An 18,651-nucleotide genomic window follows, 5' to 3' on the forward strand; every position below is an offset into this window, starting at 1 on the left:
GCAGTTGTGCTTGTTATACTATTTGCCTCATTTTAGACATTTTATATTCATATTTCATATTTATTTTGGCTTAAACACAAGCACCACAGCACGCATCTGCTTATATCAGTTCTTATGTACTAACTCACACAAACAATGTTTCCTCTGTGTAAGTTTCTTAGTTTTCACAGAGAAAACAGTACTTCATGGTTTGATGATTGATCATCAGGAGAGCCTGAGCCTGAGACATCATGTATATGACCAAATGGATGCTGTTGGAGATTTACCACCACCTCCTCTTCACATTTTATTTTATGTTCACTGTCACAAATCAGGAGGAAACAACATTGCTACAGTCTGTTCAATACATAACATCCCATTCCTTTACATTCTATGTCCTTGCATTTGATCTATGACTGCTAAGATTGCTAATAAGAATGAGAGGGCTAAATAAATCACTGATCCATGATGGTGTGAGTAGAGCATCATACCACATGGCACGTGCAGGTGTGCACAGCAGGTGCAAACACACACTTCACACACAGTGAGTGTATGTTAGGAGAGTAAATGGAAATGGTTGTTATGCATTGCAGCAGTCCCTAATACTCATACAAATCAGTTAAAAGAGTTTGAGTGTGTCACTGAGATGACTGTGTGTGTGTGTAACGCGCCCAGAGCTGACCGTGTGTCAGTGGTCACTGAGCACATTCAGTACTGAATGACTCAGACGTATCACACTGATAGAACCAAATCAAAGGACACGGTGAAGCTCATGAGGCCACAGTACACATGTGCCTCCACCATTCCTCTGAGAAGAGCTATGAAGGAGGACAAAACTCTCGTTGACTGGGTGCCTTTCCCCTCTGTGACATACAGTATGCCAGTGTGATAACATCAGACAGCCAGTGAGATAAGTGCTGTTTCATGAGAGGCTTTCCATGATAATGTTCTCTGTAATGCACATCATGTTGTGCACTCTCATTGTAGGTCTATTGGTTACTGCCTGAATGTGCTTAATGAAATGATTTTTTTTCTTTTTCAGTGAGCAGAGCAAACCTTTTGATGCCCCGTTTCCTTTTCTAAGGTTATTTTACAATTAAAAGTTATCAAATAGATATTTATTTTCTTTTATCTTTATTTGCATATTTGGTACTAAGGTAATCCAAAAGTAATGGGAAGTAAACAGGTTAAATTACTTTAATATTGTGATACTTGGATTAGGTTACTGACTACATTGTTATGTATCTGTAGAATGATAGAAGTGTCATTATATTACTATGTTTCATTTTACAGTATTGCTACTGTAAACTTACTGTAATTTATTTTATAGATTAAAATAAACATTATTAATTACAGTAAGTTACTTGTCACTTGCTGCCAGCTTATTACTGTAAAAATTACACTAAGTTTCTTAGAGTTCAGGAGTGTATTAAGATAAAAAGCTTTTAAAATATGTATCTATTTTAATATGATTTTTTAAAGCAAGAAAACTACGAATTTGGACAAAGGAGGCATGTTAACATCCTCAGTTAAGTGGTGCATTGTGGGATATATTATGACATGTTGAAGAAAACTAGGACATCCAAAGGTTCAGTTTTCCCACTTGGAAAATAAAAGGTGATCAAATGTATCTTTACCCTGGAATTCCAGGTCAGTCAACCCTTAGGTATCACTGCTTTAGCCAACATCCACATGGCAGCTATAAATGCTACACAGTCTCACTTGCACCGCATTAACAATCCTGGAGCCTGCTTTTTAAAAACGCATATTCTTAATCATTTCATCATGATCATCAATCAACACATCATTCATTTGGATGGCGGTACTGTCAACATGTTGTTTCTAAATGCCAAACTAGTGAGCCATTGAACTGAATATGAATTATTCAACAAGTTCAATCAAACGTCTCCTATAGTTGATGATGAGAGTAAGCAGAACAGGCTTTTCAAATTAAAGATTCAAAGAAAGAAAGACAAGAAAAGATAGTGAAGAAAGATAAGATGACAATACAGTACGTAGCAAGAAAAAAAAAAACAAGCAAGCAAAGAGAGAATGACGGGAGGAGAAGTAGATACAGATGAAGGTCTGTATGTGTGTGTGTGTGTGTGTGAGAAAGAGAGAGTGAGAGAGAGATGAAAGGCCGGCAATAATACCACTGGGCAGCTGGAACAAATCCATTAGACCGAACTCTCTCTTTCTCAAACACACTCACTCACACACACACACACACACACGCACACACACACACAGTCCTTAATTCTTTTCCTGCGCTCTGTTGACCAAAGCCTGTCTGGCAACAATCGTTTTGACAACTGCTGAGATTAACATACTTTTAAACTGCTATGAGCTTCGTCCTCTTATTCATGGTTATATAATTAACCAGATAATGATGTGAAGAAAAAAAGAGTGAGAGAGAGAGAGTGAGAGAGAGTGAGAGAGAGAGATGGAGAGAGATAGACAGATAGAGAGAGAGAGAGAGAGAGAGAGAGAGAGAGAGAGAGAGAGAGAGAGAGAGAGAGAGAGAGAGAGAGAGAGAGAGAGAGAGAGAGAGAGAGAGAGAGAGAGACTGATATTTTGGAATTGTTCATATTTCAGGGAAACTCTAAACTGTCATCAACTTGTTTCCACTGAAATATATATATATATGTTTTAGGTAAAAAAAAACAAATCTGTATTAGTGTGTATTTGTGTGGAGATGCAAAGTATATCTGCAGTGTGAAGCAACAGAGGATTTCATCATTTTATGGCTCCTACCATTCTGTATGTCCAGGATGTGATGTTTATCCAGCGTCCATCCTCCCATGTTGGAAGCGTCCAGCTCGTAGCCTTGTAAAATGGCTGTTCTCTTCTCCCACAGGATGAGGTCCAGACACGACTCGTATTCAAATCCCACCGACACTGGGAGACAAACACAGGGTAAGGCCAGTTATTCAGCAGCTTCATCTGACTGTGATCATTTTCAGACCAAACCAAACAGGAAAGTTTCTGATTTTCAGACCAAAGCAAACACACAACAGGTTGAACCACAGAGTTAACCTCCATCTGTCTGCTTTTATAACATCCACTGACTCCTGCTGCTGGTCCACTAAGGGCTTCATACACACACATAGACACAAACACACACACCTGCTTCTTTGCACCCAAAAACTACTTGTCAGGGCTGTCTGCCTGTGTCCATGAGGTGCAACACTGTAACGTCAAGGGTGGGACACTTGCCAAATCAGGATGCCTGCGCGCACGGACACACACACACACACACACACACACACACACACACACACACACACACACACACACACACACACACACACACACACACACACACACACACAGTGCTTTGCTGTGCTCTGCCAAGTGCATTTTCTGCCATTTCCATTGTATGTACTGGCAGCTGTAACAGCTGTGTGAGTATTACATTTAGAACAAACTGAGATCTTCAGGGGGAAGAGAGAAGGAACGAAATGAGTGAGGGAGTTGGATGAACGTAAAAATAGAAAAGAGAGGAGGAGGTTTGTCACATAGAATGTAGATTAGAAAATACTTTATTTCAAAGTTATTACTTATAATTTCCAGTAATTATTAGGAACTGGTGAAGCAATTACAGTGCTTTTCAGCCAGGCAATACTGTCTAGTAATAATATAATAATAAGCACATCAATTACCAATTATTAACAAGGTCAATATGAGGAAATATTTCTGAAAAACATATGTGACTGTTCCATAAAATATCTTGTTAACATACAACGTTGTTTATTCATTTTACACTCAGTCATTGGTTGTTAAAACAAGCGAAATTAGCTTAAAAATAAAATAAAAAATGAAGCAAAATTTGCAGATAATTGAGTAATTTCCTCTGGTTAATCTTCAAATTATACATGTAGAAATATGTCACATGCTCAACCTTAAGAACACTTTCCTACTGAAAGAAACAAACCTATCTTGATGGTGAAAAAAGAAAGTTATGATTTATTATGTCACACATTTATAAATGAAATATTAATTTCTGTATGCATTTTACAGATTTTCTTATTTAGGCATTATATTAATTTATTTGCATATTTTTTAGTAAGACATTATTATTATTTTCTTAATTTATTCTATAATTTCAGGAATCAAATTAATTATTAGTATTGCCAAATCGCCCCCCAACCCCCCCCCCCCCCCCCCCCCCCCCCCCAAAAAAAAAAAAAAAAAAAATAAAGAAAAAAAAGAAAAAGAAGAAAACTCAATGCCTTTCTGCTTTCCTGCTGTGTGTTTTGTTTGTGTCTATAATTATATGGAGCCATGTCAACAAAAAAGGAAAGAGAGAAAGAAAAAGCAATGACTAAGAGAGGGAACAGAGTAAGGAATTTAAGTTTGAATTACAAAGAAAAAAAAACGTATTTGTTTGCTGAATTGAAAAGAACTTTGGCTTCAATAGTATTTGAATAAACACGTTATCCTCATTTTCTTTCTTTCATCCTTTCTTTCTTTCTTTCTCTCTCATACAGCCACATGTGCAGACATTCAGAGGTACCATCATCACTCTGACAGTATGATTATTTGTCGGTGTCACCCGATGCCGCCATGTAATCGCCAAGGTTTGTTTGAGTTAACCTGACGTAATGCATGCCTTCTTTGTCAATTCCCTGCCAAGGAGCACAGACAGCAGATACGCCTTCACTGGCACAGACAATCTATCCTGCTCTCTCTGCTATTAATCACTCTGAACCTGTGTGGTCATTCATTCATGTTTCCCAATTACTATCTTAAAGAGGTTGGTGGGTTATTTTAACAGGCACTCATGTAATGTTACTGAGCAGCTACTAAGGAAAACATGTATACAGTAGGTGTTCAGAACGCCAATGTTTTTTCCACAAGAAAGCACAGATTAGCACAAAATACCACTTACCATCATATATAAGACAATATCCTGAATTCAAAGTCTAAAATGGTCTCATTGTGATCTGTGGCAGATTGAAGTGTTTATGTCTACTTATTGTTCACATTCATTCGTTATTGTATTGTATTGTATATCCTGCAGCAGACCATTTACACCGCTTCATTTGTTAACATTTAGCCTTTTAACCGTGAAGAAGAATGTTTTTGTCTCTTATTATTAACCATTACATACTGTTCAGGGTCAACATTTGAAATGTAAAAAACCCACACACATTTCTTTTAGAAAGAGTTTTCCTAATGTGACACACAATATACAAAAATAGAAATAAAATGCATCTCTTTCTTTTGAAATCTTTTTGCCGCTGATCCACATTTTTATATATGTAAATGTACAACATTTTACCTGTGTTTATTAAACAAAAATTCAAACATGTTGTATTCATCATATTCTATAAAATGTTCTCCTGGACCATAAAAGTGTGATTGTAAATGTCATTTTTCCATAAGATTAATCAAATATGTATTAATGACTGATGGGGAATAAGAATGTGAATTGGTGTAGAGACTAATTATGAGTCAGAATATGAACAGTACATAAGGGTTAAATCTGAAGGCACACTACCTCTAACTTTCCTTTTTTTGTCTTATTTATCAAGTTTAGATAACAAAAGACAAAGAATGTGGGGATACTGAAAAAAAGACAAATGTTTTACAATTTTGAAAAATAACAATAGTAAATCATTTTTCAATGTCACATGCAATGAAATCCAGAAGGTTTACACTGAGGTACCCTGGTAAGTGTGACGGCATGGGACTAATAGTGAAGAAGAGAACAGTTAAGACCATGTAACTTGACTTGCTGGAGGGAAATAGTAAGTAGTAGTAGTGGGTGAGGTTTTTAGAAGAAATCAAGACTTTGATAAACAAACACAGCCAGCACCATTTAGAGACTAAATGAAGATTAGTTTCCCATTTCAATACAAAAATAAAACACACCCACATGATTTGGAACAGGGAAGAGAAACAGGGTGGTGGGTGGGTGGTAAAATATTCCAGGAAAACCCATATGGCTTTAGGGTGGAGTCTTAAAAATAGGTAGAAGCTGGGAGTGAGTAATCTTCCTTCAAGTAAAAGGTGCAGAGGTCTTTATCATCGAGGATATCTTTTAGCACCTCTAGACAACAGTAGACGATTGTTCCAAATCAGCCATAAGTAATGGAGCGTACTGATATTGAATGAGACATATGTGAGTAAAATGATTGTTCTTTAAGTGAAATACAAAAAAGAAATGATCCCTTAAACAAATGGCTGCACCCAAACTCTGCTTTATGTTAGGATTTAAACACTTGTTATCTTCAAATGAAACTTCTCTTTTTGACATTTAAAGTCGAGTCCATGGTATGCTTGGCACACTGTTGCTCGGCAAATGTTGAATGAATCCACCCACATGTGCTTCTCAGCTCTGATTTTAACAGGTGCCAGACATGCACACGAAATTAGAAGTCATGAACACCAATTTCAGAAGTGTTACAAAGCGTAGTAGTAAATCTCCTTTATGTTCCCACCATTAAGCCGGGCTACCATAAATAATAACTCACTGAGGAGTGCGTCTGCTCGACATGTCTCTCATAAAGGTGTCAGAGGGGTTAGCATGCCTATTATGTGCAAACCATTTCCCTGTCAAAGCCTTTTTGCAAAATCTATTTGCACTTAGCAGTAGTTGTCTGCAGCTTTATGTGTGTTCAGGAGAAGTCAGCTTTGCAGCACTGCAGTAACTGTGCATTTCTGCATATGATCAAACTTTGATACTGAGTTATCTTGTGCTGAATTGATGCAGTTCATTTGTTCTATTAATTATTTTGCCACCTGCTTCATACACTTGAACCTCTGTTCTCAGTGTCTTGTTACTTCCAGTCATAGGTTAGGAAAGGGTAACGGTTTCTCCTTCTCACTGCTGAATGATGACTTGTTGTTGCTCCCAGACTTTGGAAAAGCCTCAAACAAAAATTCAAGAGAGGCAAAACCAGTGCCAATTTGAAAAAAACAACAACAAACATATGTGTACTATTCTGTTTAGCTTAGATATTAGATGCAAACTCACCAACTGCCTCAGATAGTCCATATACACGTTGGCCATAGGCGTCCGTCTTGTCCCAGATGAATGTATAGGATAGATTTGGTTGGGCAGGAAACCATTTCTGGAAGAGGCGACCCACCACTGCAACCATCAGGTGAACCTGGAGAAACACAACACATGTCACAAAATGGTACTTCCACTGATATGTGACTGAAGCAACTGATAGTCTTCAGTATCTACAAATATCTTCACGCCAAAACATCTGTACAAATGTATGACGGATCTCACCTTCATCAGGTTGAAAGGTATAGATGACTGTGTCATGGTGACTTTGAGGATTGGTTTGTATCCAGCTGCTCTGGAGCTCAGGTAGATCAGGTTTAGATCACTGCCTGGTATTGAGGTTTGTTCTTGTAAAACCTGCAGATAGATAAAATCACAACACATAAGAACACTACTTCACTGCCCAGACGGGTATCTGAGGCCTCGTATATGAAGGGACTAAACACAGAGTGCTAATTGGCATACATCATCATATGGCCCCTAGCAGTGTTTGTAGTGAGAATACTCAGAGGAGAGAAAAACAAGCATGAAACAATCCAGGCCAACTCACTACATCAAAATTCAGTGTTTGTAGAGCTTGGTGATAAGCTTCAAAATAATATCTCAATATTTTTAAGCTTTAATGAAAAGACTATATAAAATGTTTAAACTGCTTCAGATTCAACAGACAACAATAAGGATTCATCATTATTGTTTAAGATTTCCAAAAAAATATTCTCCAGTTACGATGGCTTTAATTTATCTGTGCATAAGAGAAAATAAATGAGAAACTTAATGATGACACTGACACTAAAACCTTTCAACCTCCAAACAAAAATAATTAAGAATACACTTCGAACAAGTGAGTTGCTTATTATCAACTGTTTGGCCACAGGTGGCAGTTTTTTCCAGACCAGAATTAAAAAAAGGAAAAAGAAATAAAGAAATAAAAGCATATAAGCTAGCTGTGTCCTGGTAACTGTGTAGGTAATAGGAGTCTGGCTGCACTTGAAACAAATGTCTGCAATGAGTGTATCTCACCTGGGCTACATCTTTGAAGTAAAGTACATTATTTATTGGGTGCACTTGCAGGTGAAGGACAAGCAGAAGGACTGCTTTGATTTAGATCAAAACACACACACACACACACACACACACACACACACACACACACACACACACACACACACACACACACACATACACACACAGAGACGCTGCATATTGACACCTCCTTGACCTTTTATATCCATGGTGAGACAACATCTTTTACTTCCAAATGTGCCACTTTGCTCACTGTTGACTGCCAAGTGATGTGTCATTCCTCTCTCCTCTTTGACGTCTGTGTTTGTTAAAGAGAGATGATAACTAAAGGGATTCCTGTGCAGGTGTGTGAAAGTGTGTTTAAGTGTGCATTTTATCTATTCGGTGTGTTTTTATTTACAGCAGTGTGTGTCGATGCATATGTCCTTGTGTTTAACCTGAAAGGGGTGAGCCAGATTACATCACAGCTGTGACAGTAGGCAGCCATATAAAGCAAAGGACATGTCTCAACATCACTGCTGGTGTGGGAGCGCAGAGTGTCAACAGTGGGGAGTCACTGAGTTGTAGGAGTGTGAGGAGCAGCAGCATGACAGCAGACTAGCAAAGACATTTCATCTTCAAACTTTATCAAGGATAAGAGGCTGTGTGATTTTAAAGGGGAATTATGTTTATTTTTGCAGGTTTGGTCTTATTTTTGTAGATTTACACATTGTTTCTATAACAGTGTATGTTCCAAATGAAAGGCTAACATTTTGACAACAGGTCAGAGGACAGGTTGTAAATAAGTCAATTAGATTCTCCAAACTACTTTTTTAGAAGTAGTTTAATTATAGTACTTTTAAAATAAGTTTGTCTACACAGGAGTTGTTTCAGCAGCATTTTTATTTTTGGTCTTTGGTTTATTTCACTCACACTGTCTAAGCTTCAACTCAACTAACTACAGTTATTGTGTGTTGGGCTCTGAGTGCTGCCAAAGCGCAAGTGTCCTACACCAGAGTACTGCGCCTGAACGCCTCCTGTGTAGACACTGAGGAGGAATGAAGCTGCTGTTGCTCTGCTGATGAGCAACAAAATTATTGGTTTTCAAGTTTCAAGTGATTTCTTCTTTGTTGATTGCATGCTTTCTCTGTGTTTGTGTTGAGTTTATTCAAGATCCCCTCCAGACATGTATGAAGACATAAAAAAACACAAGGCTGATGTTTTTTTTACACAAAAAAAAAAAAAAAAATTACTAAATTAAAAATCCATATAATTACATATACAGTGCTCCTTCTCCCTTAATAAAAATGACAGAATCTATGAATGTAAAATCCATTCTGGAAGCTGGAGGCTTCAAGTTTCCCCATCACACGTATGTAAGTTGCATACTGGACCAGGATTGGCTTCCAAATGAGTTGTGATGTCAAAAATCATGCCTTAAAATAATGTTTTCAATGAGTTAAAAAAAAGAAGAAGAAAGAAACGTGAAAGAGAATCTTTCCATTTTCAGCCTTCTACTGCCAAACTATACACATATCACATCATTCTACCCAGTGAAGCTCACACATCCAACTGTAGGAACAAGAGGAAAAACAGATTTTTGAGTGGAGGGTGACTTTAAGTTGGCCCCCTCTGGTTCAAGGTTTGGTTTTCATCATTAATTACTTGGCTGGAGAAATGTGCAAATTTGCAAAACAAAATTTACAAAATTTCCACATACATCCCCACATTTGGTTTGAGATAAAACAATTCTGTAAAAAAATGGCAAGACAGTAAGAAGAGGAGGAAGATGTTCTGTGAAAAGCCTTCAAGAAAAAGCAGTTGGCGGATCTTCAGGGAGCAGAGGAAGGACCATGAGAATGGCAAAAAACTACACAAAGAAAAAGGGGAAAAAAACAGAAAAAAAGAAAGAAAAAGCTCCTAGGGGAATCATCCATTTGGACTGTTCCGGTGTTATATTTTTCAACTGCACTATTGCCTTTTCATTAGCCCAGCATTTAGTGTTCATTACAGATCCATTACATCCCCTTTAAGACTGCCCTTTTCACTGCCCTCCTCTCTAATGGACTAAGCTCCACCAAAAGCTAAGTAGCGGCTTTCCATTCGCCTGCTTTTGATCTGCACTCAGGCACACACGTACACCAGGCCTCACATATGCTTCATGCACGCTTTCCCCTCTGCGCACACACACACACACTTTCTCTGCCTTTATCACAGATAGACAGGCACACACACACACACACACGCTTGTCAAATAAAAAATAATTATGGAGCGCTGGTTCAGGGTTGTAAAAATATAAAAACACACATGGAGTTCTGTCATCTGTTTCATTTCCTCTCTGGACGGGTTAACACAACGTGACGACAAAGAACCACACACACACACACACACACACACACACACACACACACACACACACACACACACACACACACACACCTCTGGTTCTCTTTATATTCCACTTTCTCAGTCCCTCTTGCACGCGCACAATCAGTACATTCTTTTTTTCCGTTCCTCTCCCACTTTCTTACACACAACACACACAGATACACACACACTATACAAAGATAACACAGTGTAATGTGTATGCAATTACAACATTCCTCCATGATGAGCCTCAGTTGCCCGCCAAGAGAAACGTGCTATTAGGCTTATAGGCAATTAGAGGCAGGACACAGGGTGGGGCTGTGTGTGTGTCTGTGTGTGTGTGTGTGTGTGTGTGTGCATATACCCCTAGTTTCCAATAAAAACAACCCCTCCAGAGCCACAATTCTTCAGCTTCAGCTCTGGTAACTGTGTGTTTGTCTGTGTGTCTGTCCAGGACCAAGCCTGAGTAATGTGTTTGTGTTTAACAACTTTTAACCTTCAAAGTGTTTGTGAGTTTTATGAATATAGTTCAAATTTAGGGAATAATTTTTTTTTACTGTAAAAACGAGTTTAGAGCTTAACTTTTCATTTGAAATGATCAACATTTTAAATTTACTAATTATGTCAATTGTAGCTTTTATCTCATGAAAATCATATTTGCTATGAGTATGGCTTATCATTTTTAGGTTTCAACATGTCTGAAGGGCTAGGACTATTATTTTTTATTATGTTTTATCAATATTATAAAAATGATCAAATCTATTTTAAAACTGTATAATATAAATGTATGTGTAAATATGTTTTAAAAGTATAATTTGCAACTACAATGGAACCTTACACTGTTTTGTACTTTAAAGGACTGTGACTGACAATCATGTTTATTTGCCCCCCTTCCCCACCCACTGACACTTTCTATTACCACAAGCATTTTCTAAACTGTGCTGATTACTGCAAGAAGATGTAATTTACTGTAAATGATGAGACATTTCTGTCTTTCAGCAGGAAAATCATCATCAGCTTTTGGATGTGTGTGGACATAAAACCTATGTGAGTAAAAATCAGTTCAAAACCTGCTCCACTTCATTTATGGTGAAAGTCTGTGAGAAATGACAACAATGAGCCTGAGTCAGCATATACTGTATACTGTAGTGCAAAATACCAGTATGTCTAAAACCGGCCTGAACTGAACAGGTTTTTAAGCACATATCTAGCTATTCTTCAGGACCCATAACCTGGAGTCATGTCGTGAAAATCACTTTTTATACTCTGTTCTGTAAGTGTGAATGCTTCTGAAACAGCTTGTTAAAACATCATGGGCCATTGTCAAGGTGGACCACGCTGACTGACCCCATACATCCATCTAAATGTATAAAAGGCCTCCTATGCATTATTCATTACCTGTGTTTCAGGTATGATGGGGCCATCCTCAGGTGAACATCTGTAAAACGTAGACAGAGGAGAGGCAACAATGACAGGACTGGGCCTGATGAAACCACTCAGGTCACAGCTGGGAATGTCATTCTCCTCCTGAAACAGTCAGACATGATGTGTGTGTAAGTTAGTGTCAGTCATTCAGTCAGTAGTGCGTACATCATGAAACAAATTAGACCACAGCTAGGAATGTCATCTAGCATACTCCACATGAGAATCGATTAATGATGTCAATTAACTAACAAACTCTGTAACTGCTGTCACTCAGTTGAGAGACAATAATCTACTATGTAAGCTTCACTGGAACACTTCAAACTGCCATTTCTGTCCGTTTTTCTGCCTGCCACTCATCAGTGCCTGACCCTGTATTAAGCAGTGACACAGCTCACCTTCTTCATGACCAGTGTGTCCATCACATAGAAGACATTCCATGGCACCCACACAGTTCTGTACTGGGTGATGAACGGAGCACGCTCAAAACTCAATGTCAGTGACGCTCCACCGCTGGCCAGCAGATCAAACCTGCAGCACAGAAAAAACAAGAAAAAAAACATGATTCAACAAATTAATATGTGAGTGGTAGAAAACACTGCTGTCAGCTAATGAGGATGAAGATCATGAAACTAAACTGTCTGTTAATTTCATATTTCACTGTGAGTGTATACTGTGCATGCATATCATTACATGTCTTTTGTTCCCTGTGTGTATCACTGTGTTTATGTGTTCTGTGCTGATTGATAGCATCCTTGTGAATCCAATGCATTTTTAAGATTCTCACACTTTACACACTGGGGGGGTGGGGGACGGGCCGGGGGGTTGAGCTGAGTAGAGTGGAGTACAGATGTGATACAAGTGGTAAACAAAATGCACTTATGTAGCACCTTTCTGGTCTTCTTACAAGTGCTTTTACACAACAAGCCATATTCACCCCAAGCTGTTTGGGGTTCAGTATCTTTGCCAAAGGTCACTTGGACATGTGGACTGGAGGAGCTGGAATCAAACCTCTGGTCTACTGATTGGTGGGTGACCCGCTCTTCCTCCTGAGCAACAGCCGCAGCTGTAGAGTTGTCACTTCACTGATTTAGAGATTTATGCCATTGACAAACGCCATATCTTAACTATTCATGTTATGTGTTGCTATTTTTAGGATAAGTTAGGCACTCAGAAATGCAATCAACTTTTGGGATGGACATTTATTTATGCATTTACGCATAAAGGCTAATTTTCAGCAGCTGAACAGAGAATAAAAAGGAGTGAGGCAAGTAAAAAGCAGAGTATGAGATGTACAATTCAAGCGATTCATACAAAAAAATGTTAAGCAGACAAACAAACGCAAGCATTTAAACATCACACAGTCAAATCACATTTTATTACACAAGAAAGAAAACCAAAAGGGACACAATGTGGTAAACACAGACAGGAACACAAGCAAATGAGGACAGATAAAGCAAGCATGCAGTTACTCAGTATGATGGTGGCTTTTTAACCAGATTTATAGATTATATGCAAAGGAACGGTAAGAGCTGTTATATCATATATTAAATGGAACTCATCTTCTCTGTCTGGTTAATCTATCCAATATTTTTCAGAAATATATGTTTCTTAATTAACTTTTAAGTTTAGTATCCAATGGGAAATATACTACTGTGACTAGAAAGAGTCTTTCCTATGTGTGTATGACATTTGTGAAGTCTGACTCTGAGAATTGAAAAAGTTTTTAATGAAAATTGTATCACTTCAGTTCAAAGGGTTAAATAACTTTTCATTAGTCATTAGACTGAAAAAGGGTTCAGAATCCCACATCTGGGCAGTGGCTTTACTTCACCTGGTGAACCAGAGGAACTGTATTATTGGGGAGAAATCAGACACAGCTGGCTACTTCTCTTTAAAAAAATGCAACAAAATATAATAATCTAACGTATGAAATGATCAGTCAGTAGGTGAGTGGTGTTGGTGAGTGGATGTGTGAATGTGTAGTGTTATGTGGTGTAAACTAAAGAGAGGTGACTCATTCACAGAGATAAATAGTCCCAAACATGCACATCATTTTTGCAGCCAGGTGTCAATTTGGGGGTTACCCTGGTAAGAGATAGTCATAAAAATGTGTCCAAGCCCACCGAGGCAAATTTAAGCCAAGTCAATTATCTCAAGTTGGACGACCACAGGTAGATCAGAAGCCTAGACTGTGAATAGTGAGCAGAAATAAGTGAGAATAGAAGTGTGTTTTATTAAAAAAAATCAGGAAAATAATTTCCTGCAATTGTCATACTTTGCAAAGTTCTCAAGTTGGCGGGATTGGACTGTTTGACACGCCTGAACTAAAGAAAATGTGTGGAACAAGAGAGAGGCAAGGTATGGGGATGGATGGCTGCTCCTAAATGCATTCTGGATGGACTGGCTAGGTGCATCCAGCCGCACTAACACGGTCTCTGCCTACCAAGATCTGAAGGGAGAAACACACACAAACACAGCAGCCAAGGCCGAGACACAAACCTCGGGGTTATGGCAAAGCCAGAGGGCCATCACAGCTGTTTTTAGGTTTGTCTCATATCATATTTCAGTTAATGCCTGCTACAGATGCCCAATCAAAACACTGCAAGGTGCTGTATATCTTGTGTAAAGAATGAGTTTTGGCAGTCTTGGATACATTATATGTATTCCAGCTCATCAGTCTCTGGCAGTATGTGACATTGATCTTATATTTGTTAGGTTAATTCAGTAAAATGGACATAACGTCTATTTTAAGATTTTTCAATGCATGGTGAGGTGATGTAGGATGCAACCTAAATCTACAACAGATTACACATCATACTGTATAGAAATAGATACGCACATGCCATCCTTGCGTGTTACAGTGTATCCATGTTCAGGATAGTGGACAAACGTCACATTGACTCCAATCAGAGGTGTTCCATCAGCTGTCAACACCTGACCTCGAATTATTGACACCAAGCTGGAAAGAGAAAAAGAAATATATGCAAAGATGTATAAATATATATACACACACATAGATAAAAAAAACACAATTAATATGTATATCAATCAGTGTGTTATGTTAATGTCATTTTGTTTCATTGACTCTTGATATTATGGCAACGTTGTTGTTGTGACATTCATGCAAATAAAGCAAATTTAAATTTGAATGACAGACAGAGAGAGAGAGCGAGAGAGAGAGAGAGAGAGAGAGAGAGAGAGAGAGAGAGAGAGAGAGAGAGAGAGAGAGAGAGAGAGAGAGAGAGAGATTATTATTATTAAAGCTGCACCACACAACATTTACATCAGAAATGTTTTCACTTTACTTAATTGTGTAAATGTAGCCCTTGAGGATGGAAAAGTCATCTTGGGCCAGACATTTAATTCTACACTCACACACCTCCACACACCACAGCTTCTCTTATCATCACTATTACTCCTTGTGAGGGGGGCTGCGGTGTGCACTGAGGCATCACTTGAAACAACAACTGTGGTGGCAACTGCTGAGCAGTGAGAGTGGAGACAATGTAATGGGACACTGATGTTACCAAAGCGCACATCCTTATCACACTCATTTGCATATTTTTATACTGCAACACTGTTTTCAGGAGTTACATTCAAGTGACACTTATGATACTAGAGCCTGACCAATATGGGATTTTTGAAACGGATACAGATTTTATAGTTCGAAAAATTCACAGATAACCGATATGGTGGCCGATAAAATTAATTTTTGAATTGGAATGAAAATAGAACTTTTTATGTGGATTGCTCACTTGTGATTTTGCACTGATATGAGGCTGCTTTATTAAACTAGTAACTTATGAAGTATATTTAACATTGTTAAGCATTTCAAGAAATGATCACTAACAAAATAGAGAATAAATAAAAATAAAATAGCAAAATAAACATCAGTACTGTACCATATCAGTCATTATTTCAACTCATTGAACTCCAATCAGAAATGCTTCTTTTTCTTTTTAAAAAACTATAACAACTATAACTCACAACCAGCAGAGTGAAGAGATGAAGAGTGCCATTAACATTATTACACATGTTCAGGGGAAACTTTCAATAGTGGAATACCAGACGTTGAAATGTGAATGTTTGTAAATGTAATGACTGTAATTGTTCAGTTGGAGACAGTGGCGGCTGGTCAATGCGGGGCGCTGGGGCGCCGCCCCATCCAATAATCTAGAGAAAGTCTACTTAAATATATTAAATATAAATGAATTAGATAATGCTAAATCATTATGAAATAAAAAGTATTTGCTTGTAAAATGTTAGTCTCTCAGCACCTGTCAGCATTCATTATAAATCGATTCCAAATGGTATTTTATTAATTTCTATATGTACTTCCTGTATGCGGGGCGCCGGCCTAATGGGAGTCAATGCAAGCCCTCAAACTTTTGACAAGCACATGACCTGAAGCTGCTCTCTCATTGGCCTGCGTCACGTTTCCCACGGACACGCCCACTTTTATTGGCAGCGAATTGTTGTTGTTTCATGTTTTTTAATCTACTGTGATTGGACAGTTCCGGCTGTCATTCACGCCCTCCCGTCAGCTGCTGTCACCCAAACTCCTGCTGACGGTAGTTTCAGGAGATGCCGTTAAAGTGGAGCCGCGGAAATTAAAGAAGATTATTTGGTAATTTCTCTACAAAAACATAATTTCACAAGACTTTCACTAAAAGAGAGAAAGAGGATAAAGCAGTTTGGACCGGACCGGCTTCAGCAGCAGCAGGTGATGTAGCTGAGACCCGGAGCTTCTCCCGCTGCTGTTATGATAAACGGAGCTGGCTAGCTGGATGCAGTGTGAGTTATTCCTTTTATTGCTTTATCTGTTTGCTGATTCAAAGTGTCAGCACCGAAACGTTGTGGACAACGACAGGGGAACGAGACCTAAAACATCTCTCTGAAAAAATGCAAACAGAAAGCTGCAGCCATCAAGACAATAGCATGGAGCTAAGTTGTTTTTAGCAGACTTAGCATTGCTGAGCCCTTTCTGCAGCTGTTTCACCACATCTGGCCACATGTGGACCTCCGCTGTGCAAAGCTCCAGAAGAGGAACATAGATTCATTCAGTGGCTGCATCCAGCAGCTCCAACAGGACATATAAAAGATTATTAATATTGTAAAGTGTTAAAAAAAGACTTTATGAAAGACATAACTATGAAGTGTAAAAAACTAAAACGCATAAATGCAGGATAAGAAATGATGGAGGTAATTTTGACTATTACAGTTGATTTGGGGTACATTTCATTATTAAAATAAGTTAAATAAGTTATGCTTAATCACAGCAGTGTATAGTGCTTAATGCGCCATCTATTGTCATGTTTAGGTATTGCAACAACTAACAGATTACAGTGAAATCAGGACTGAAGACACAATAACTAAAATATAGGTGGTGTCTCTTTTTAAACATATTACCTTATTGGTAACTCTGCTTTAACTGCTGGTATCTTTAGGTGATGTGAGTGAAATGGACATTTTATCATGTCTGGTTATAATTTTTTATTCCTCTATCTGTGGGTCAGAGATACCACACTGGGACAAACCAGGGATCATTATAGTGTGTTGTGTTGTTTTTAGATTGGTTTTCCTTTCTTATTTTTATTTTTTTGCTGCAGTATGAAGTGGTGCTACGGCTTATTTGACACTAACCCTAGGACCACCAACCATCAAACTGCACCCCCCCAAACATTTTTGTCACCAGCCGCCACTGGTTGGAGACAAACTGAACTGAGTCCCGAACAAAACTGCTTTGTGAGAAGGGGTCAGCTCTATGTTCCCACATAACTTAGACTTTTACCTTTTTTTTCTTCAAAATTAGGCCCTATGTTCCCACAGGGTTAGGGTTATATTTTACAACTGCATCCATAACATTCACCCCCCAAAATTTTCCCACTGTGACCAATGTCACACGTGAATCTTTTCGGCCCAAGTGGGAAACAAACCCCGGTCTCCAGCATGATAGTCTGGAGATTGGATAGAACTTCAACATTTAAATGTTTTAAATGTGTGACATTTGAAAATTCGGCTCCATAAATCCGTTTATGCCAATGCTCAAAGCCCATGTGCCGTGCCGTATCAGATGGATTGGTCAACCCAATGAGGAGAAAAGCCTGGTCTACCTGATCTTGCGGACGGCGTTGAGCCCGCCCCAGTGCTTAATTTGTAAATTATTGCTCATGAAATCTAATTTCTTAGAAACATGGGAACATAGACACGCTCCCGGTGAGAATACACGTTCACACATTAGCTTCCACTCAGCTGACAAGCTGTAGCTACGTGGTTAGCTGGCTAGCTAATGTGGCTAACGGCTAATGCTGCTAACGAGTATGAACTGTTGTCAGTGAGATGGGGACGCTGTTTATTTACTTTCCAGCATTGTGTCTCATCAGCTAGGTCACAATGTAGCATGAAGCTAACAGTGAACAGACTCAGTCTAAATTCTGCTCTGATGCTAACCTTTAGCCTGCTCCATTACTGACTACTGATAAACTCCAGCTGCTAACATGTGAAAAGCTGTCAGGGACTTGTTATATTAGTTATATTGAAAAGGGGAAATGACGGGTTCATAATTAACTTCTCAGTATGTATTTACAAACTCGTTGGTAACTTACTGTTGAAAACACCTCTTCACTCCAAGTCTATACTACCGTTAGCTCTGATGCTAACTCCACCCCTCATGCTGTAGACAGTGCTGACTGTATTGTAAACAATGGAGTCACAGCGCGCTCTGCTGGACAAACTATGGAATGACACCATGTTTAAATCACCCCAAGCATTGGTCGATAACGCCCTAGGGCACTAAATTCAATTCAATTGAATTACTATTATTTTATTGTCTATTTATTTCCTATTTTAGTCGATA

The 18,651-nt window shown here is 38.5% G+C and overlaps 1 protein-coding gene across 6 annotated transcripts in view; it reads right to left on the minus strand.

Annotated features, from left to right (window-relative positions):
• tenm3 (teneurin transmembrane protein 3) overlaps positions 1–18,651 on the minus strand; it is a 244,749-nt gene that overhangs the window by 57,964 nt on the left and 168,134 nt on the right. For all 6 annotated transcript variants that reach the window (XM_062427003.1, XM_062427030.1, XM_062427047.1 and 3 more), the window contains 6 exons: positions 14,635–14,754; positions 12,191–12,323; positions 11,769–11,897; positions 7,226–7,357; positions 6,962–7,097; positions 2,734–2,877 (listed from right to left, as the gene is read on the minus strand). In XM_062427003.1, the coding sequence (XP_062282987.1) occupies positions 2,734–2,877; positions 6,962–7,097; positions 7,226–7,357; positions 11,769–11,897; positions 12,191–12,323; positions 14,635–14,754 (794 nt within the window). The remainder of the gene's footprint in view (positions 1–2,733; positions 2,878–6,961; positions 7,098–7,225; positions 7,358–11,768; positions 11,898–12,190; positions 12,324–14,634; positions 14,755–18,651) is intronic.

The sequence above is a fragment of the Scomber scombrus genome, chromosome 2, assembly GCF_963691925.1.
Source record: "Scomber scombrus chromosome 2, fScoSco1.1, whole genome shotgun sequence".
NCBI lineage: Eukaryota > Metazoa > Chordata > Actinopteri > Scombriformes > Scombridae > Scomber > Scomber scombrus.